Consider the following 22121-nt stretch of genomic DNA (forward strand, 5'->3'; position numbering starts at 1 on the left):
TGGCAAATAGAAGGGGAAGAAATGGAGGCAGCGAGAGATGTTACTTTCTTGGGCTCCATGATCACTGCAGATGGTGACAGCAGCCACAAAATTAAAAGACGCCTGCTTCTTGGGAGAAGAGCGATGACAAACCTAGACAGCATCTTAAAAAGCAGAGACATCACCTTGCCAACAAAGGTCCATATAGTTAAAGCTATGGTTTTCCCAGTAGTGATGTATGGAAGTGAGAGCTGGACCATAAAGAAGGCTGATCGCTGAAGAATTGATGCTTTTGAATTATGGTGCTGGAGGAGACTCTTGAGAGTCCCATGGACTGTAAGAAGATCAAACCTATCCATTCTTAAAGAAATCAGCCCTGAGTGCTCACTGGAAGGACAGATCCTGAAGCTGAGGCTCCAATACTTTGGCCACCTCATGAGAAGAGAAGACTCCCTGGAAAAGACCCTGATGTTGGGAAAGATGGAGGGCACAAAAAGAAGGGGACGACCTAGGACAAGATGGTTGGGCAGTGTTCTCAAAGCTACCAGCATGAGTTTGACCAAACTGCTGGAGGTAGTGGAAGACAGGAGTGCCAGGCGTGCTCTGGTCCACGGGGTCCGACTAAGGGTCGGACACGACTAAACGACTAAACAACAACAACAACAACAACAATGAAAAGTGGGACATTATGAGATGAAATCAGAAACTGGGACGTCTTCTGTAAATCCGGGACTGTCCCTGTCCCTGGAAAACAGGGACACTTGGAGGGTCTGCAAAAAGAGAGAGAAAAAATTATTTGCTCAGTAACTTTGGGCAAAACCAAAATAGTTCAACAACCTTTCTGTCCAGATTTTCACTTTCCCTCCCCCCCCCTCCCTGCACTCAAATATTATTTTCAGGATGTAGAGATCAAAACTCTACGCAGTGAGACTTGCTTCTCACTGAATAAGCAAGCATGATTGTGCTGTGCATTAATAATCCCACCTTTACTCCTGCATCTGTCCTACATTTCCTTTAAAAAAAATATCACTTCAGTTCACTTGAAAAACATGGTGCTGGAGTTTTCCTGGAATTTATTGGCTTACTTATACTCGCCTATAAAAAAAAGGTTTTGAGAGGTTTAATTGTGCATGTTGCCAGCTATTTTTTTAAAATAAAAAAACCCATAGACCTATTTTAAGCAACTATTTAAAATTGACTACAGTGAGTCAGGAAACCATGTGTAGCCAACACTGTGAGAACCTTGTAAAAAAGCAGGGGGAAGGTAATAAATGAGCCCTGGGCTGTTACTCCAGCACCTAATCAGGAGCCTGTGTCATTCCTTCCACTTTCATTTCCCTTATCACGTGCCACCAGGACGAGAAAAAAAATCCCACATAAGCAGAGTGCTTTGGAAAGGCAGTCACAGGTGCCGTTACTGCACAGTTTTGGCAACACCTGACATTAACAGTAGTTGGAAACTGGCAGTGTGGACTTTTGAAAATAACCATTTAAGCTGATGCACTCTTCCTGCAGGGCTTGGGCAAGTCTTAGGCTGCATATGCACTATACTGTATATTTAAACCCCGCACACACTTCCTCTAAAATCCTGAAAACTGTTGCTTATCCTTCGCATAACTACAATTCCAAGCATGCTTAACAAACCCCAGTTCCCAATATATATATATTCTTTTGGGGGGCTATTGCCTTTCAAATGTGCTCTAAATGTATTATGTGTATATACTACCGTAGAGCCCATACTACTTCAGCATATTGTCATGAACAATGTGGTGAGGAGGAATTTGCCTTTTTCTGGTCTGGGATTTTACCCCAGATTCAATATAGATTGTCATTTAGTAGAAGTGATTATTTAAAAAAAACAACACTGCAGTTTAGCTTGCTGGTTAATGTTCCTGATTCTCCTGGGAGTGGACAGAGCTGGCTTCAGCAGGAGGCAATGTGAAAAGGTCAGCCTATACCAGAATAGGCGCAATTTCCCTTCCTCTAGCCTCTAGGGGCATATTTAACTTTTTGCTTAATTTGTGAAAGTGTCTCAATCTAGCACCGATGCTGGAAAGTTCATCTGCTTTTACAGGGCCAATTTGCTTTGGAAGAGATAGCATTGGGCACTTAGGATAGCTTTATCATAACTACTTGCACAGAGTAAGCAAGTAAGCAGGTATTAGGAGACCATACCAACAAGCACATAGCAAGAACTAGATTCACAATCTCTTCATTCCAAATGCTCCCCAAATAGCTCACCAGGCTGTTTGCACAGAGCAGGCAAAACTTATTTCCATTTTCACACCTTGGCAGGTGGGTGTGGCTCACATTCCATGTACTTTGAACAGTTAATTGCCTAGTTTGTCCAAACAGCTTGAGTGGCAAACCATGATTCAAAATAATTCTGTTGGTAAGGGTACAGAAGGGACGCAGGTGGCGCTGTGGGTTGAACCACAGAGCCTAGGACTTGCTGATCAGAAGGACAGCGGTTCAAATCCCCGCGACGGGGTGAGCTCCCGTTGCTCGGTCCCGGCTCCTGCCAACCTAGCAGTTCGAAAGCATGTCAAAGTGCAAGTAGATAAATAGGTACCGCCAGTGGCGTAGCGTGGGTTGTCAGCACCCGGGGCAAGGCAAGTAATTTGCGCCCCCTAACCCGTGGATTTGCGCCCCCTAACCCGTGGATTTGCGCCCCCTAACCTATGGATTTGCCCTAACCCCAGATGTTGCGCCCGGTGCGGCCGGCCCCCCCTGCACCCCCCACGCTACGCCACTGGGTACCGCTCCGGTGGGAAGGTAAACAGTGTTTCCGTGTGCTGCTCTGGTTCGCTAGAAGTAGCTTAGTCATGCTGGCCACATGATCCGGAAGCTGTACACCGACTCCCTCGGCCAATAAAGCGAGATGAGCGCCGCAACCCCAGAGTCGGTTACGACTGGACCTAGTGGTCAGGGGTCCCTTTACCTTTAAGGGTACAGAGGGCACCCTTTATTAATGTATATTGCAGTCCAGTTTTAAGTCTATTGTATTAATCACTGAGACCAGGAATCACTCGGATTTGTAATAACTTGGTTTGGTTTTTTAAATATCTAACTCTGCAATTCAATTAAAAGTAAGATTGAAGGGGGGATTGCCAAATGCACATTTATGCTTAAATGGGGTGTTCCAGTATCCTGAAGTCCGCCCCAGAACTAAACCGCCTGTTTTATGTGCCCTGTCAGTTTTCATGGCAATGAATGGTTTTATACTACACCAAAAAAAAGTGATATTCTTTTTTGTAAGACAAACGGGCACTGTATGTTACTGCTTCCAAATTGCAAGCCATTACATATCATGGCCACGAATAACCTGTACATGGCCAACTCTTTGCATGTCAGTTCTCCAAACAGAAAGAGAGGGTGTCAAGCTGTCTAAAAGAGAAACTTGTTTGACTAAGATTAAAAATGGTACTGCTTGAACATGATTTCTTAGGTCAGAGATGGCCCTCTGTATCGTTTTTGGACTCCAACTCCCATCAGCCTCAGTCAGTGTGATCAGTGGTCAGGGACACTGGGAATTGTAGTCCAGCAACATCTGGAGAGCTGAAAGCTCACTATCCCTGCCTCATGTAATGGCAACATCTGAAAGTAAGCATCAAACAGTATAATAATAATCTGAAATTCACTGTGGGGGGTTGTGAGGAGAAGTAATATCCTACTTTCACATGTGGCAGTGGTCTGGAGTGGTGGTGGTGCTGATGTTGGGATTTGCACCCCTCTTCTTGAAAGTAAATATTACTGTGTGTGCATAGATTTTTGTAACTTCAGGCTGCCTGCTGTCCTTTACAGTAGGGATGGGGAACCAATGACCCTTCAAATGTTGCAGGACTACTGCTCTTATGACTATTGGCCACGCTGAGTGGGGCAGATGGGAGTTGGGAGTCCAATAATACAGTATCTGGAAGGCTGAAGATTCCTCATTATTGATTTACAGAATTATGAGCGTCTAACTCCCTGCCCCTGCCCTGCAAATCTGCATAGGATAATACAGTGGTACCTCGGGTTACCGATGCTTCAGGTTACAGACGCTTCAGGTTACAGACTCCGCTAACCCAGAAATAGTACCTCAGGTTAAGAACTTTTCTTCAGGATTAGAACAGAAATCATGCGGCGGCAGCGGGAGGCCCCATTAGTGATGCTTCAAGTTAAGAACGGTTTTAGGTTAAGAACGAACCTCCAGAACGAATTAAGTTCTCAACCCCAGGTACCACTGTACTGCAAATTGCCCTATCCCTGTGTCTTAATTCTGCACTTGACCAGGGTATTCTTGGTCATTCAATTGAGTCAGCTTGCATGCTATATATGCTCATGATGTGGCAGGTGCCATTTCCCCCACTGCATGAAGTGCCTGTGTGTAGGAAGCAAGGGACATGCTCCTGCAAACCACAGTCATAGAATCATAGATTTGAAGAGGTGGAAGGGACCACGAGGATCATCTTGTCCAATCACATGCAATCCAGGATTTTTTCACTCAACCTGGGGCTCAAACCAGCAATCCTGGGATTAAGAGTGCCATGCTCTTCCAGTTGAACTATCCAGCCTCATGGATGTTATAGCCTTTGTCCTTTTGCATATTATCCAGCCATACAGCACCAGAGACATTTTTTTTTTAAGAATACTGGAGGCCTAATCCATGTTTATCATGGGAAAAGTAATAATTCTTTTCTAAAATCACTCATAACCCCAGAGCTTTTGAATTAATATTAAAACCATTTGCCATGGGAAATTGGGAGAAATTCAAATAATATTTCTTTACTTTACAATAAAAATCTTTACAACTTTAAAAGAATATTTAATAAGGATTTAAAGCCATATGAAAAGTCCACATTCGCAGTCCTCGGAGTCAAATTGTTGAAGGTTCAGAGTTTGACCAGCAGTGAGCCAGGAAGTATAAGAAAGATTGGGAACTTGTCATAACCACACCCCCACCCTGAAAATTATGCCTCTCATGATGGTGTCACATAATCTCACCGTATCCTCTTGTCTGCTTATCGCTGTGTCACTTAGAGTGCTGCTATAGAGGAAAAGGATTGAGAATCATACATTTTCCCTTCAGAGATCCCATGACAACCATGTACGAGCATCTTAAACCCTGAAAAAAAATATATCCCTAAAATGGGGAAATGACAAAATTCCCATTCAATACTCAAGAATGGCAAGTGTGGAGGAAGCTAATGAAATTGCCTAAGATATCACCAGACGTTTGTAGAAGAGCCGGAAACTGAATTTTAGTTATTTATTATTTATTTATTGAACTTATATACCCAAAGGTCTCTGGGCAGTTCACAGAACAAAATCAGAATATAAAACCGCAAAATATATAATCAGAATAAAAACAACAACCCAATAACCCCCTCCTAAAACCCCCCACATTTTAAAAAGGCATATGATCTATGAGTTATGAAGGCGTTTCAGATCGTTAGATGTACCTTCCTGACTAGAAGGCAGAGTGCATTCCAAAGTGTATTGGAATGCTTGGGAACTCATCATGGGGTCATCAACACTTCCGCGTGTCACGTGTCTAGAAAGCACAGTTCCAAATGGCTTTCTGCTTCCCCTGTGCTTTCTAAGTACAGCCCTGAGTGGTTTCCCTATTGCTCCTTTCCTTTCCCAGGGAAAACCCGCTCTTTAGAGCTAAATGTCAACCTGAAGAAAACCTGAATTGCTGTTCGCTCCGATGGAACACTAAAGAGTCGTTTTCTCTTGGGGAAAGCAGCGGGGCAAGAGAAAGTGTAGCTAAGCCACTGAGGAACTGGCAATACTGGAGTTTCTCTGTGATCCTTTCCCCATACCATTTTCTTTCACAATGATTATTGAGGAGGCTCCCCCCCCCCCCCTGTGTTGGTAAAATGTTCTACAGAATCTGTGAACAATGCTAAACTTTTAGAAGGGCTACAACATACCTTAGGAATCTTGGTCAGAAAGCCCAGCTCATTCTCTGAAGTCCCAAAATTCTGGTCCCAGGACAAACCTTATGTATACCACAGAATTAAATTTCTTTTAATAGCCATTTACTCTGTTAATGGGAATGTGAGAGAGTTTAAAAGAGGCAATCTCCCCTCATCAAATTACAGTCCCCAACATTCTCTGGGAGCAGCCATGCTTGTTAAACTAGCATCAAACCAACATCTTCTGCTATATATTTTGGAAAGTGGTCTTTTCACTACGCATTTGGACACCTCTTAATAGTTCAGAACCATATTGTTTTAAATGATGGCTCTTGAGATCTAGGAGCTGGTTTCCATCTGTCTGGATACAGTTAGATGCCATTTTGAATCAAGATGCCAGACTGAACCTTTCAAACCACTGATTTCAAAACTCCACTGACTTTTCTGGGGTTTCTTAGAATTCCTGAGCAGCACTGGGTATGAGGCTGCTAGCAGGCTTGCTGTTTAAATAGTTTAAATAGTTGACTGACAATGGGACCTGGTCAATTAGGGCAAATGGTTCAGTGCCCCATCAACCTCAGGGCTCACCCACTCTTACCTTTTGCCAGGTGTGCCAAGACACCCTGTCCCCCTCAATATTTGTTGGAAGGCAGCCGGCCCCCTCAGTGTTGAGGGGGCCCATTGTGCATGACGTGTGCGCGATGTGTGCACAATGTGCATTGCAGGTTCAGTGGCTGCCTCCTCCAGAGTGCTCGGTCTGCTCTAGACAATGTAACACTTTCTAGACACAGGTCTGAGCATTAAAGCTCCATAAAGGTAAAAGTAAAGGTAAAGGGACCCCTGACCATTAGGTCCAGTCGCGGACGACTCTGGGGTTGCAGCGCTCATCTCGCTTTACTAGCCGAGGGAGCCGGCGTACAGCTTCCGGGTCATGTGGTCAGCATGACTGAGCCTCTTCTGGTGAACCAGAGCAGCGCACGGAAACGCCGTTTACCTTCCCGCCTGAGCGGTATCTATTTATCTACTTGCACTTTGACGTGCTTTCGAACTGCTAGGTTGGCAGGAGCAGGGACCGAGGAACGGGAGCTCACCCCGTCGTGGGGACTCGAACCGCCGACCTTCTGATTGGCAAGTCCTAGGCTCTGTGGTTTAACCCACAGCGTCACCCGCATCCATATCTCTTTTCTTTTGCCCCAGCCCTTTCCCCAGGAAAACCTGCTCTGTAACACTGAATTGGAACAAACAACGGTTCAGGTTTTCCGTGGATTGCTATTTGCTCCGATTCAGCAGTAAAGAGCGGGTTTTCATGGGGAAAGTACCAGTGGGGTGGGAGAAATGCTCAGAAACTGAGCCTGTGCCTAGAAACACAGCACAAAAGAAAGTCCTCAGCCAGCCTCCACCTGCATCCTGTCCTACTTACGATCATTCAGGGAATAGCTCTGCCTCTCATTGACATTGGCTCCACCTCTTGTTGGTCTCCCTGCCTTTTGTCCCACCAGTCCCAATGGGCACCAATCACCATTGCTGACTGATGAGGGCACTTGAGGGCAGTGAACAGGAGCACTCCACACTGCAACACATTGTTCCCAATCTTCCTCATGCTCTTCCATTTCAGCTCTTCTCAAAAATATTAATGGGAAACTGAAAACCAATCTTTCAACTTTAGGGATCCAGTACCTTTAAATGTTGCACAGATGAGGGAATTCTGGCAGGTGAAGCTTTTCCAAACCCTTCAGCACAGGGACGTGGCAAGCCGTACCTGCCAACATTCCCTCATCTATACAACTGTTAAAAATACAGATGTACAAACGCTGAAATATCAACCATCACTGCTTTAATTAAGATATGGTTCATTTTTAGAAAAATGTTTTACAGCCCTTTAAGCAGAGAACATATTTAAAAGAGCCAGCTGCCTCATATCCTCTAGACTAGTAATGTCAATCCGCTCAGTTTTGTTACATTATTAAATTCAGAAATAGAAACAATCGCAGTGAAATCTGTATTAGGGTCCACGGAGCAAATGTACTCTGGTCATCTAAGGGGCAAAGTAAAGTGTTCGGAAATATTACTATTTGTTATTTAGGCACAATCATTCTCAGTGGAGCAAACATTTAGGTCCTCTAATCTCAGCCACAAAATTACTTTCAGGTGAGTGAGAGTAATTTCTGTCACTGTTCTTAACAGATAATTCAGAGTTGATGTGGGTAGCAATAATAGCTACCTTAAGAGGTTATTTGTTGCCACTTAACTAATCCCCTCACTAAGATCCTATTATTTCTAACCTCTGTGAAAGCTGTGCTATTACTTTTGCCTAATTCAGTTCAATAGTTGGAGCTATGCATAGCCTCTGGAAGCTGTGCCTGGTGTTCAGACTTCTACAATTTATTTTTATTAAGAGCTGCTTCACAACCTGGCAACATTGGTGTTTGTTGAGGTAAACTGTGAAGGAGAGACAAGTCTCCAAATATGGCAGAGAACACACGACAGGAAGACGTAACCAGTTATTACGTCATGGGTGCTCCTATGCTTGGGTGGTGACAGCAGGGGACTGCTTAATCCTCAAAGAATAAGGATTATTTTACCTCATTTTTTTAAAAAAACTTAATTATTTGAACATTTTTTTCCCATTGCAAAAGAGCAATTCTCAGGTTGTTTAAGCAGGAGCCATGGAATTTTGTCACTTACCACAAATGACATCACTTGTCACAAATGTTGTCACTGGTGCAATCTCTCCATGCCTCAATAGGGGAGAGCCCTGCTGCCCCAGCAGGATCACTTGCGCAGGCTCCTGCTAGCAAAACTTACTTAGTTGAATTCTGTCCTGTGTTTGTGGCAAACCTTGGACTTGTCAACACTTCTGCTTGTCCTGTGTCTACAAAGCACAAGTCCAGGCGGTTTTGCCTTTGGCCAACCACTTCCCCCTGAAAACTTGGTCTTTAGCGCTAAATCAGAGCACATATCAATCCAGAGAAACAGATATTGACGTTTGCTCTGATTCAGCGGTAAACAGTGGGTTTTCCCGGGGGGGGGGGGGGGAGCAGCAGGGCAAGCGGAAGTGTGGCTGATTCCCTTGTTCCACTGCATATATCAGAGCTTTCATCCTGCAAGATAAACATTCTCATGAGTGTTTGGCCATCGGCTCCAGTTGTTGGAATAGAATACCTGGTCTTTGCCAACAGAGGGCTTACCAGCATTTGGGAATAAGTGCCTTCTTTGTGTGGGGGAGAACCTGTTCCACACTGTTGGGGATAACAGTGTTAGAGCATTGCAGTTCAGACCAGACAGAACACAGTATTCACATATTGCAAACCAAGGAAGACACGGAAGGCAATCACAGCAATTGTGCTTTCACGTTGGGTGTTTGTGTTTGAAGTCTCTAGGCAGAATACTTTTTAGAGTTCTAGGAAGATAGGTTTTAGCAAAGTTCTCAAGTTGCTGGGTGTGTTCTGGAGAAGAGACGTTTTGTGCAAAGTGCTCCCTCTTCATGCTAAATGCTATTTCTCCCTGTTCCTCCTTGTGAGCTCTTAAGTAAGCACTACATGGGCTGAGATCAGAGGAAGGGAGAGACTCATACTAGTTGTCCGGTCATCTGAGTTGTGGTTCCCCTAGGTATGGTTTATATCCTGGGGATGTTATGGTGCAATTAGGTGCTGAGTTACATCATACTCTATGCTCTGCCAGTGCAATGTGGGCGTGGTGGTCATCAATGCAGCTATTTAAAAATTCCTTCCCCTCCCATTGAAGTCAATAGGAGGGATATCATTTGTCTCAGGTCCAGGACTAGTTTAAACCTGAGCTGTCAATAGGAGCATAAAGAGTATAGTATGCTCCTCCCCTATGGCCACTGGTGGAGGAAGAGGAGTGCAGGGGAGCGCACCACCCACAGCAGCACGATCCCGGTGGGGTGCCATTGTGGCTGCCCCCCCCCGTGCTGGGCGCCACGCCCCCGCAGGTGGCGCCACACCTCCGGGACGCGCGCTAGCCCTGCCCCCACCTGCTCTCCACCCCCCGGTGCCAGAGCATGAAGCTCCGCCACTGCCTATGGCACCCATTTCTTGCCCACAAGTCTACCCTGTTTTGGTTGTTCCATCAATCTGTCTGGCCAGGTCGCCTGGTGTATCTCCTGTGGCAGAAGCATTGCCTGAGTTTCAGCTGTTTAGTGGGGCTTCCAGCCAAATCCCGTAGCCTTTCAGATTTGACACAACTTGAATATAGCCTTGTACCCTGAATTTTTCACTCTTGATAAAGGCTTTCTTTTCTTTTCTCCTCTCCATCTAGCTCACCCAGTGTTTGAAAATGGTCAAGTTGAATGCCCACAGGGATATAAAAGGTTGAATCGGAGCCACTGCCAAGGTAAGTGTGAAACTTTGTCTCATCCCCTTTCACAGGTACTGTACTGGGTGTTATTCAACTACTGCGTCATGTCAGCACAAAGGTTTCTGCTTGTGCAGCAGGATCCTAAGAGCATAAGAAGAGTCGGCCGAATTAGGCCAATGGCCCATCTAGTCCAGCATCCTGTATTCACAATGGCCAACCAGATTCCTGGTGGAAACCCTAGGCAGAACATGAGCACAACAGTATTCTGTTCGCCTGAGATTCGCAGTAACTGGTATTCAGAGGCATAATGACATTAGAGGTAGGACATAGTCCCCCGGCTAATAGCCCCAAATCTGTGCCAGAGGGTTGAGGGAATCTCTGGAACTGAGTTAGGGGATGCATGGAACAAGAGAATTAGTGCTGTGTTGGATTCCACTCATTATATGCAAAAATGATCTGTCCCATGGTTACTTGCTTAATTACAACCCCAAACCCTACAGCTCTACTTACAAAGAGCAGAAACATCTAGTCACATTATTATGTATTCTAATTGCTCTTTCGCCCCTTGAATCTCATCTTCATTCAATTATCAGCAGTGCCAATGCACAAACATTTGCCTTACTTGGTCCTGTGATAAGATAAACTCTGCCCTACAACAGATACAGAATCTTCCATTCTGTAGAGAAATATATGCTGATACGTATCTTTGCCTTTGATGAGTTTATAATTAATATAACCTCCCAACTGCAGGGTGTGTTCTAGGTAAATGTTTTCTGGTGCTTGTTTTGAAAAAGGATTATGTTTCTTATACCCTAAAGCAATCTTAGCTGTAGCAGTTTTATTTGAGTAGGAGGTGTTGAGAGGAAGGTTTAAAAGTGAAAGTGAACAGGTGTGGGGAAATCTGTTATTAATTTATTTTTTTAATGTACATCCTGCCACATGCTTTGAAAAGCCTTGGGGCAGTTAATGCAACAATTTAAAACAATACCATCTTGTTAGTGCAATAAAATTAGTTAACAATAACTATAAGCAGTGTAAATAACAGTTATGAAACACTAATGCTTAAGTCTGGAATAAAATTCATGTGTCTCCAAATGCCCACAAGAAAATTAAGTAACTGATCTCCTGAAAATGAAAACTATGGAGGCCTTCTGAATCTATGTAGGGAAGAAGTTGGGTGAGGAAAGTGTCCCCACAAAAGATGCTGCTGACACCAGATAATGCTGGTACTCTAAGCATCTTATTACATAAGTGAATGAGATGGGTCATAAAATTTTATATCCACACCAATGGTTTATATATGGTTCCAAGAGCTGGAATGTGCTCTGTAGAGTAACAGAGGATTATGGATGGAGGAGAAATGCGATTTGTTTGCACTTTAATACAAAATGACCTAATGTGCAGTTCTCAAACCAATATACAAACTGAAACACAGCTATACTTCAAAATTTACACTTCTCAGAATTTTACGGTGTAGTTCTCCCACCAAACAATATGTTTAAAATGCACATCATTGCGGTAAATGTGCATACAAACGCTTGCAAAAGTATGTATGTGACCGGATGCACACTGGATGAATGCTGGTTGGTTCTGCTTTGAAGCCATAGCACAGATGGATCATTGCTTTCAAAATTCATTTTGCTTTAGGTCAAATGAGGGTTGTATACCTCTTACATTTTTGCTAATGCATCTTGAGATGAAATTGGCATTGGGCTGGGCCTCTCTGGGAATTTTTACTTGTTCTTAGTGCACATTCCAGATGCTGTTCAAAGCGTAAAGCCCAGTGTCTCGTCATAGTGGTGGCAGGAATGTCGTCGTTCTTTCTCTATGATCTCCCCCCTTACAATAAGCTGTGAGATTCTACTTGGATGGCGTAATGCAGAGTCTTAGCTTGGATTTGTGCAATTCCATTGATGGATGTTCTCTTGACATGTTTCCTTTAGCATGGAATTCCTCTCATATTGAACTGATTAGCAAATCACCACAATTCTGTGGGTCTCAACCTTTCTGGCTCATAGCTGATTTGTAAACCCTGATTGCCTGTCCTTGCCATTCCACACTGTTACCATTACTACCACCCCTTCTCTAATTGCCAGGGCTGCATACATTCATTTTGATAAGCTTTCTGCTGTAGAACCTGTGCTCACAAAGGCCACACTGAGAAACTCTGAGCTATTGTGGCAGAGAGATTCTTGGGCCCTAATGTATATTTTTTTTAAAAGCACAAATAACTAAACTTGTGTTTTATAGAAAGTGGGATTGATTTCCTGATCGGTGATCTTCAGGCCTCACAAATATAGTGCAGGGCAGGTATAATGTATTTAGGTGTTGACACTTTCTGAGAGAGACTTTATAAATCGGTTGTACTCTGTGCATGAGTGGCATGCTAAGTTGGCAAGCACATACTCCCGAACCTGCTTTTTGACGCAACATGAATGTGGGATTGGAGTAGCTGTTTAACTCCATACTTGAACTGACCATATGCGGCTTTCTTATCAGAGATGTATGGGGACTACATTGCTTGATGGGTTGGTAATTCCCGGGGGGGGGCATTCCCAGGAGGGTTGAAGGAGGCAGTAGTATGCCTGCTCTTAAAGAAAACATCATGAGATCCTTCAGATCTATCCAATTACCGCCCGTACCAGGGTAAGGTAATTGAGAGCACGGCTGCCGAACAGCTTCGTAGGTTTCTGGATGAAACATCTGCCTTGGATCCATTCCAGCTGGACTGAGGTGGGTCTGGGCTGCTAATTCTTCTAGATCTGTCAGCAGCCTTCGACATGATTGACCGCAAACTATTGGACCACCACCTTGCAGACATGGGGATTCAGGGCACAGTCCTTCAATGGCTGCGCTCGTTTCTCTCTGGTCGGGGACAGAAGGTGGTGCAAGGGGAGGAGTTGTTGTCGCGGCACCCCTTGGTGTGTGGAGTGCCACAGGGCACAATTCTCTCCCCGATGCTCTTTAACATCTTTATGCGCCCCTTTGCCCAGCTTGTTCAGAGTTTTGGGCTGGGTTGTTATCAATATGCTGATGACACCCAACTTTATCTGTTGATGGACAGCCATCCTGATTCAGCCCCAGATACACTGACCAGATGTTTGGAAGCTGTGGCTGGATGGTTGCGTGGGAGCTGGTTGAAGCTAAATCCTTCAAAGACAGGGTCCTTTGGTTGGATCAAGACAACATGGGGTTGGGGGGCAAACTCCCATCCCTTGCTGGGGCACAATTAGTGCCAGCATCTTCTGTCAAGAGTCTGAGTGTAACCCTCAACACCTCCCTCTCTATGGAGGCGCAGGTGGTGGAATGCTCTGCTGCAAGAGACCAGGGCCCTACGGGACTTTGACATCTTTCCACAGGGCCTGCAAGACAGAATTGTTCCGCAGGGCCTTTGGTCGGGGCCCAGTCTGACCCCTCTCTTCTTACAGAACCCTTCATACAAGAGGCCTCTTTTACTCTTCTCACCGGCTCGTATAAATAGCTGAGCCTGGTGAGTATTTAAGGCTACCAACCCCTATAGTTATAATTTGTGGGTTGCCATCTGATTTTATGTGATTTTAATCCGATTTTAAGATGTATTTCAGTCGATTGCTGAATTTTATGTTTTAATGCATTTTTATTTTTTGATGTTAACCACCCTGAGCCCGGTTCTGGCTGGGGAGGGCGGGGTATAAATAAAATTTGTTATTATATTATAATTATTATTAAAGGAGAGGGAGATCTTAGCCTTCTTTAATCCAGCGCTCAAAAGCTACACTGCCTCCTGAATTCCCCTCTGCCCTGCATATAGCCTTCTATTTTTAGGAGCTCTTTGCTGTGTTTGCACTTGGTTCACCTTCTGGCAACTGTGGAGTGTGTGCCCGGCAGACCACATTTTGCCCAGAATCTGGCTCTGAAGGCCTTGCCTAGGCACTCGGAGCCATTTGGCTCAATGAGCACTGGAATGAGACCACACAGTATGCCTGGGATCCTCCCCAAGTGGAGGGGGGGGGGAGGAGAAGAGTAAACGAGATGCTTAAAGCTAATTTTTCAGGGTCTTTGGCTCTGCTTCTGTTGCCAAGCTGGAAAGGAGCCAATAAATGAATGGTTAACCAAGTTTTTCTTCTTCTTCCATTCTTTTGCTAACACAGCCATATAAAGCAGTCTTATACTAAATCAGGCCATTTGTCAATCTGGATCAGTTTTGTCTACGCTGATTGACAAAGACTCTGTGGTTTTAGACGGGATTCTTTCCCAATCCTACCTGGAGATGCCAGAGATTGATCTTTGGCTTTTTAGCATGCATTGTTCTTGCTCGGCCATTGTGCTATTGTCTCATCCACCATGCACTAAGGAGAAAAAATGCCAGATCCCTTCACCAGTGGTAGAGTTCAGACATTACACTATGTGCATATTCTCATGCTGACAGGGCTTAATTTGAGCCATGTGTGTTGTGTGACAAGCACACAGATTGCAATGAGATTGATTGATTGATTGATTGAGTGGGAGGGAGGCTCGGCTAATTTCATTGTACACAGGTTGGACATGGACAATAAAGGTATTATGATGTTGATGATGATGATATGCAAGGAGTGCCTCATTCTGGAAAATGGGAAGTAAAACAAAAAGATTAGAGTTCCTCTGAGCATGTGCCATGGATCTTTTCCTCACTACTGATAACCACACACACACAGTATTAGCAGACAAATTTCAAATGTTGGGCGATAAAAATGCTCACAGATCCCATGTGATAATCCTTATGGAAAATGTGTGTCCTTTTACTGCTAAGGACATGGAATATTCAGCAAGAAGAATGGGGCGACAACAATTTCACAATCCACTGAATAAGATTTCATATACAGAAAACCCCTGTTTTAGGTGTGACCTATAATGTGTGTGACTGCACACATGCACATGGCACTGAACCCAGAAGTGATCCTGAAATGTCATAAAAGATAGCACTAAAGGGGAAAAATGGGGGCGGGGTGGGGCAGAGCAGGGGTGGAACAAGGTGTTTCAATTGCACACGATTTCACGTAAGCTCGCAGTGACCTGGAACGAAACCCCTGCGCAAATTGGGGGCCGCCTGTAATTGCCTTTGTTTTCAATGTAATTTTAAGTAGCACAAGTTTGAATGGCACAGACAGCACAGCTATCTATTCAACCAAACATTCAGCAATGTTGGGTGGGATTCACTTAACAAATCCCATGAGTGGATGCCCTGTGCGAGGAATTCTGCTTGGGCAACATTGCTTCCTCCCCCCCCCCAAAAAAAATTAGCCCTAGGGGTGGGGGAGGTCACCCAGAACAGTGCATGGGGAGAGGAGAGGGGGGACCATTGTGTCTGGCCAGCTGAAATGCTTGCTGTTATGGAACAATCACCTTAACACAACATCAAATTCTACCCATTGTTCTGTGGTTACAATCCTTTCCATCTTGCAACTTGCATTGTCTTGACCAGTAGAGGCTAGTCCACTAATAACAACCTATTCTGTGTTTCTTGTTCCCTCTGGCAATCATGGAAAGAACTCTCTCCCCAAATCTTTGGAAACCTGGTTTTCTCAAAAGCATGATGAAATTGAAAGGGCCTCTTCTTCCCTTTGGTCTGTTGGGGGAATACCGTGTACCTCAGCTGGGCTGTAAGCAAGTTCTTTGGGCCCCTTGTTGGTGACACTACTGAGTGATGGGGCCAGAAGAAGCTGTTACCTCTTCCCTCCTGGTGTGTTGTCGATCATAGTTCTTCGCAGGCATCTGCCACTTCTGGGAGCTTTGCCATGATTAGCAAACACCGCTTGACCCTTTCCAGTCCCTGGGGGGGTCAGAGGCCATAAAGCCCAATTGTGCTGCTGGCATGGCAAGTGGAAAGAACTTGCCAGAGGTCATGTGGTGGGTTGGTGCAGAGCAATTTAGCGCATTCTGTTTCTCTGACAGCTCCTTGAGATCTGGTGCCCTCCCCACCAATCTGTGCTTCCAAATTCTCATGCAAATCTTTCCCATTATTACAGGAAGATGTTTATTTTACCTAGTGCTGTAGTGTGGCCATCCCGTCAATGGATCATGTGCAAATAGTGCCCCCACCTGCTCATGTAAAGGAATGATCACTCGTGACCCATTTGTGACATTTGCACACATGTGGCTTAGAGTGTTTTCATATGTCAAGCTTTGTGTTAATGTTTATCTGATGTTGATGCAGAAAAAGGAGGCCTAGGAGAAGCATCCGCAAAGAGATTAGCATTATGGCAAGGATGTGTTTTGCATTCACATTACAATCAAGATTCAAGCCAAAGCTGCTTTAGAGTTCCTTTTAAGTGATTCTTGTTTCAGCTGGAATTGTAGTGTGAAGGTATAATGTACATAGTCCAGAAAACTCATTATCATTGCAGATGCCTCTCCTCTTATTTTCTGTAGGATGAGACATTCGCATAAATAGCTAAGAGCTCAAAAGTAATTTAAGCTTTGTGTGAAAATGCCTTTAAAGGTCCTGAGAAGGGCAAGAACATGACATGGCATATGGTTTTAAAACTATAATTATTAAGGTTATTTATGTATGCTACTACTGCGGCCCGTGTTTCGTTAGCCTAAAAATGGAAAACGAGTGAGGTCCCAACTAAAGAAGAATGGCAACTTAAGTTGACAGAATATGCACAACTCGCAGACTTAGCATGTAGAATAAGAGAACAAGAAGAACATAAGCTTAAAGAAGATTGGAAAATGTTTATGGAATATATGGGAAATAATTGTGTACGGCTGAAACACTGGCAGCATTAGGATAAATTCAACAAGTTTTGATGGATGCAATAATGGAATACTGAATGGTATTTTTTTTTTTTGAAAAATATGCAGGGATTTATGATATGAAAAAGGAATCAAGGAAAGAGAAGAAGGGAATATTTTAAATTGTAAAACAGAATTTATATATATATATATCCATCCTATAATTATAAAGTTGCCCTAAATTGGAAATCCATACCACATCTTGTGTGACTGATTACTTTGGGACGAAGAGAATTAAGAGTGTTCTGAGCCCTACAGTACAAGAGAGAACCCCAAACTGGGCTAGGTAGAACTGATGGCCTGATTCTGTTTATCAGGAGTGGGGAATCTCAGACCTGGGTTCTCTGTCCGGTCCTTGGGACTCTCCTCAGACCATGCCCCCTCTCTCCAAGCCACCTCCTTCACTGTACTGGTCTAACTTCATGCTTCCTCAAATGCTCTGAACTGTGATCATGCCTCTTCCTTCCTTGAACACAACATTCATTTTTTTAAAGAAACAATAAACAAGATAAAAAACAGGCTAAAGGAACAAAGAAGGCAGTTCCATCTACAATTCCATCTATAATAATTCCCACAGGGATCTGGTTTGCCACTGTGAGAACAGGATGCTGGGCTAGATGGGCCAATGGCCTAATCCAGGCACCCCCAAACTCGGCCCTCCATCTGTTTTGGGACTACAACTCCCATCATTCCTATCTAACAGGACCAGTGGTCAGGGATGATGGGAACTGTAGTCCCAAAACAGCTGGAGGGCTGAGTTTGGGGATGCCTGGCCTAATCTATCAGGTTCTTCTTATGTTCTTTTGTCCTTAAGGTCTTAACATGGTGCCAAAAAGATTGCATTGCAGCATTGGACAGCACCAGAGGGCATTCCAAAGTTGGGCCAATACCACAGAAAAAAAAGCTGTCTTCTTTGTGACTACATAATGTACCTTTGTTGAAGAGGGTACTTGAAGAAGGGCCTCTACAGAGGACACAGGCAGGCTGGTAGGAGAAGAGTTGTTCCCTCAGATACCGTATTTTTCACACCATAGGGCGCACCGGACCATAGGGCGCACCCAGTTTTTTTGGGGGGAAATAAAGGGGAAAAAATTATTTCCCCCCCAGGCGCGGGACTGGGGCGGGGGAAGCTCGAGCTTCCCCTGACCCCAGCCCCCAAACAGGCAGCTCTCTGCAAGCCGTGGGAGCCCAGCGCTGGCTCCCGCTGCTTGTGTGATCTCAGCGCGCGCAGGCTTCGGCATGCAGGCAAGTCTCCGCAAGCAGCAGGAGCGCTCCCGCTGCTTGCGGGGAGGTCCGCGAAGCCTGGACGCGCTGAGCTCAGCGCGCGCAGGCTTCAACATGCAGGCAAGTCTCCGCAAGCAGCGGGAGCCCAGCGCTGGGCTCCCGCTGCTTGCGGAGAGGTGTGCGAAGCCTGGAGAGCGTGAGGGGTTTGTGCGCACCGACCCCTCTCACTCTCCAGGCTTCAGCAAAAGCCTGCATTCGCACCATAGGACGCACACACATTTCCCCTTCATTTTTGGAGGGGGGAAAGTGCGTCCTATGGTGCGAAAAATACGGTAAATGCTCCAGGCCATTTAGCACTTGAGAACACCATCACCTTAAATTGGATTCTGAATAGGCAGTCAATGTAGTAATATGAGCAACCCTGACTGCACCAGGCAAAATTCTGGTAGCCAGATTCTTCAGCAACTGAAGCTTCTAGGTTGTCTTTTAAGGACAACCCCATGTAACACATCACAATATCCCAGCTGAGAGACTACCAGAGTGGGAATCGCAGTGGCAAGCCTATTTCTGTCTAGGAATCACCAGGCTCAGTGAACCAACTGAAGCTGGTAAACGACATTTGGCTTCAAGTGAAAATGCTGGAACAAGGAGGTGCCCCCAAATGGCTTGGCTGCTCTTTCAGAGAGAGTATAACCCCACCCAGAACTAACTGAACACCAGCTTCCAGGGCACAAGAACTGTTTCATCTCAGTACCTCCATCTTGTCAGGATTTAGCTTCACATTACTGGCCCTCATCTAGCCCATTACTGAATCCGGCTCTTCAGAGTGCTGAATAGGTCTCACAAAGTCACCTTGCCTCTCAACCTTTCCTTAACAGCTCTACCTTTTTATATCTGTTTTTACATGTGGCCTTCACCTGTGAGCCCCCCCCCCATTCTCTTTTGCTTGGTGATCCCATCGTCTCTGCTCTGTCACATCAGGACTTGTTCCCTTTGCAGATCCTCCTTGCAGTGCCATTTGCGGGCAGCACTAGAATAGGTTGGCTAATCTTGTTCTCTCTGTTCACCTTTATAGATATCAATGAATGCCTAATATTTGGCATATGCAAAGATGCAGAATGTGTGAACACTCGCGGCAGCTTCCTCTGCACTTGTAAGCCTGGAACCATGCTGGACCCATCCCGCAGTCACTGTATTTGTAAGTGTCCCCAGATAGACCATAACAACTCCCCCCCCTTATTCGTTTTTTCCCCATTAGCACAATAACTGTATGGGTTGGATCATAAGGAGTTGAAGGAGTGAGCAATAGCCATCAATCCTGGGCAGATACACTATGTACCAGAGATGATTACTCTAGAACAGGCACCCCCAAATTCAGCCCTCCAGATGTTTTGGGATTACAACTCCCATCATTCCTAGCTAACAGGACCAGTGATCAGGGATGATGGGAATTGTAGTCCCAAAACATCTGGAGGGCCAAGTTTGGGGATCCCTGCTCTAGAACAAGAGGAAGATACTTTCCCTTTAGCTTCTGCCCATAATGATGATGTCATGATTATGAACCAAAAGAGACTTGCCAACTGTCCCACTTTGGGCAAAAGACCCCCTAATTTTTAAAGCTGCTCTGCTTCTCCCTTTTAAAGTCAATTTCCTGGTTTTGCCTTTGTCCTGATCCCTTTTGCCTTCGTTATAGTTTCCAATGACATGTTATAGTCGATTCAGGAAAATTTCCCCAAAGCTGACTCAAATTTGCTAAATCTAAGCACAAAACCAACACTTCTCTGCTCCTCTCATTAAAAATTTAATTTGAAATCTTAACTGAAATCTGAAGTCTTGCACAGTCTTGTTGCAAAACCTTTGGCATGAGTTACCTAACTCTATGATTTGGCAAAGATTCTTAACTGTTTGATGGTGAACTTTTTAGCTAGCTTCTTTATTAGCAAACTAAGCAAGAGATGATCCATAGATTCAAATCTCAAAGTAGAATAGTGTTTTAATCAACTCTTCATCTTAAAGCATGATGAAATTAAGCATCTGAAATACTTCTTGACATTGAATTCAATGCAATTCAATGTGTATTAAAACAGCTCCACTGTTTTTCTTGCCTTCACTTTCACTATTGGTGAAAGAGTGGACAAATGGGTCTAGTTGGAGATCAACAAGAGGAGCCTAACAGTATGATCCCTATACATGTTTACTCAAAAGTAAAACCACTGTGTTCAACTGGGCTTCCAGTAACTGTCATAAGATAATTCCCTTTTACTGGGGAATAAATCCCATTGCACAGTAGGATTTACTACTGAGTAAACATTCATAAGATTGCACTGAAAATCTTCGCTTTTCAAAAGCTGACTAATCAACCATTTGTGTTTCAGCGGATAAAGCAGTTTCCACAGAGCAGGGGCTGTGCTATCGCTCAACTGTCGGGGGAGTCTGTGCCCTGCCGCTCAATCAGCACATCACCAAGCAGATCTGCTGCTGTAGTCGTGTTGGCAAAGGGTGGGGAAGAAATTGTGAGACGTGTCCATTACCAGGATCTGGTAAAAACTCTGCTTGTTCTTTTGGACCTTTCCCCCTGCCCTTTCACTTTCTGCAAATTTTAAACCGGTGGCTACTTAGAGTCTTCCGGCTCTTTATCAGATCAGCATTACCATTTGCATTTCTCTGCCTGAAATGGGATTATAAAGCCTTTAACTTGGAGGCGTGTGATGAGGGCTTCTCCAGTGATATATTCCTTTTGATCTGACGTTGTTACTTGCCTCAATTCGGCAAAATCCATGATATCTGCAGATGTTTGTGTACTTTGAAATTATATCCCTGTAGTATCTTAGTTAACCGGTGGACAACAGAAGTGGATTTTGCAAGCCCTTATGGTGGCTAAGAGGGACGGGGGGGGGGGGGGCTGTGGGTTAAACCACAGAGCCTAGGACTTGCCAATCAGAAGGTCAGCAGTTTGAATCCCCATGATGGGGCCATGCCGGCCACATAACCCGGAAGCTGTACGCCGGCTCCCTCAGCCAATAAAGCGAGATGAGCACCGCAACCCCAGAGTCGGCCACGACTGGACCTAATGGTCAGGGGTCCCTTTACCTTTATGGTGGCTAAGAGACTTATACCTCCCTGTCTATTGTACAATCTGATGACCTCCCTGCCCTGACTACATTCAAACATCTTTCATATAGGCATTAGCGTCACACGGATACATACTTGAACATCTAGAAGGCTTATATTAACTTATATGTTTTAAGTAAGATTTGCGTACTGATGGTCACTGCATCCACAATGTAAGCTGATGGTGGTCTACTGTTATTATAATGATTTATTTGTATATTATTATTGTTTTGTTTTTTCCTCTCTCCTTTAATTTTAATTGTTCTTTCCTTCTTAAATTTGTAAATAAAAAATAAGAAAGAATAAAAGAAAGAAACCAGATTAGTCTAGTGGCACTTGTTGACTATTTGTCATGAGGCAGTGTGAACGTATAGCATTAGATAGAAAATGAATCAGTGAGCACCCAAAAGACCATAAGCAGAGCATGACAAACTGAGAGGAATAGAGAATTATAAGTATGGCCTCTCAGCCCTCATATAACACTGCCTTACAATAAGACTTTGCCCCTTCCTGCACCTCCTTGTAGATACTCTGACAGGGGTTACCAATGTGGTGCCTTCCATATGTTGTTGGACTCCAGTTCCCATCAGCCCTAGCCAGCATGACAAATAGTTTGGGATTATGGGAGTTGTAGTCCAGCAACAACTGGAGTTCCTGCCTTCATCTAGTCCCCTGCCCTTCGTGGTGCTGCCTGAAGCAGGCTGATTCACTCTGGATGCTTCCTGTTTTTTATGTGGTTCCAAGCAGCAACGATGTAAACAAAAAGGAAAAAATGTATCTGAAAGATGCTGGGAAGGATGGATATTTATTATTAAATTAGCTAATTTAATAATA

At 44.5% G+C, this 22121-nt stretch overlaps 1 protein-coding gene across 2 annotated transcripts in view; it reads left to right on the forward strand.

Annotated features, from left to right (window-relative positions):
* The window catches only part of LTBP2 (latent transforming growth factor beta binding protein 2), a 131355-nt gene that overhangs the window by 69539 nt on the left and 39695 nt on the right, over nucleotides 1-22121 (forward strand). For both annotated transcript variants that reach the window (XM_077925599.1, XM_028719712.2), the window contains exons 9-11: nucleotides 10161-10235; nucleotides 19252-19374; nucleotides 20552-20716. In XM_077925599.1, coding sequence (XP_077781725.1) covers nucleotides 10161-10235; nucleotides 19252-19374; nucleotides 20552-20716 — 363 coding nt within the window. The remainder of the gene's footprint in view (nucleotides 1-10160; nucleotides 10236-19251; nucleotides 19375-20551; nucleotides 20717-22121) is intronic.

This window comes from Podarcis muralis, chromosome 1 (assembly GCF_964188315.1).
Source record: "Podarcis muralis chromosome 1, rPodMur119.hap1.1, whole genome shotgun sequence".
Lineage (NCBI taxonomy): Eukaryota > Metazoa > Chordata > Lepidosauria > Squamata > Lacertidae > Podarcis > Podarcis muralis.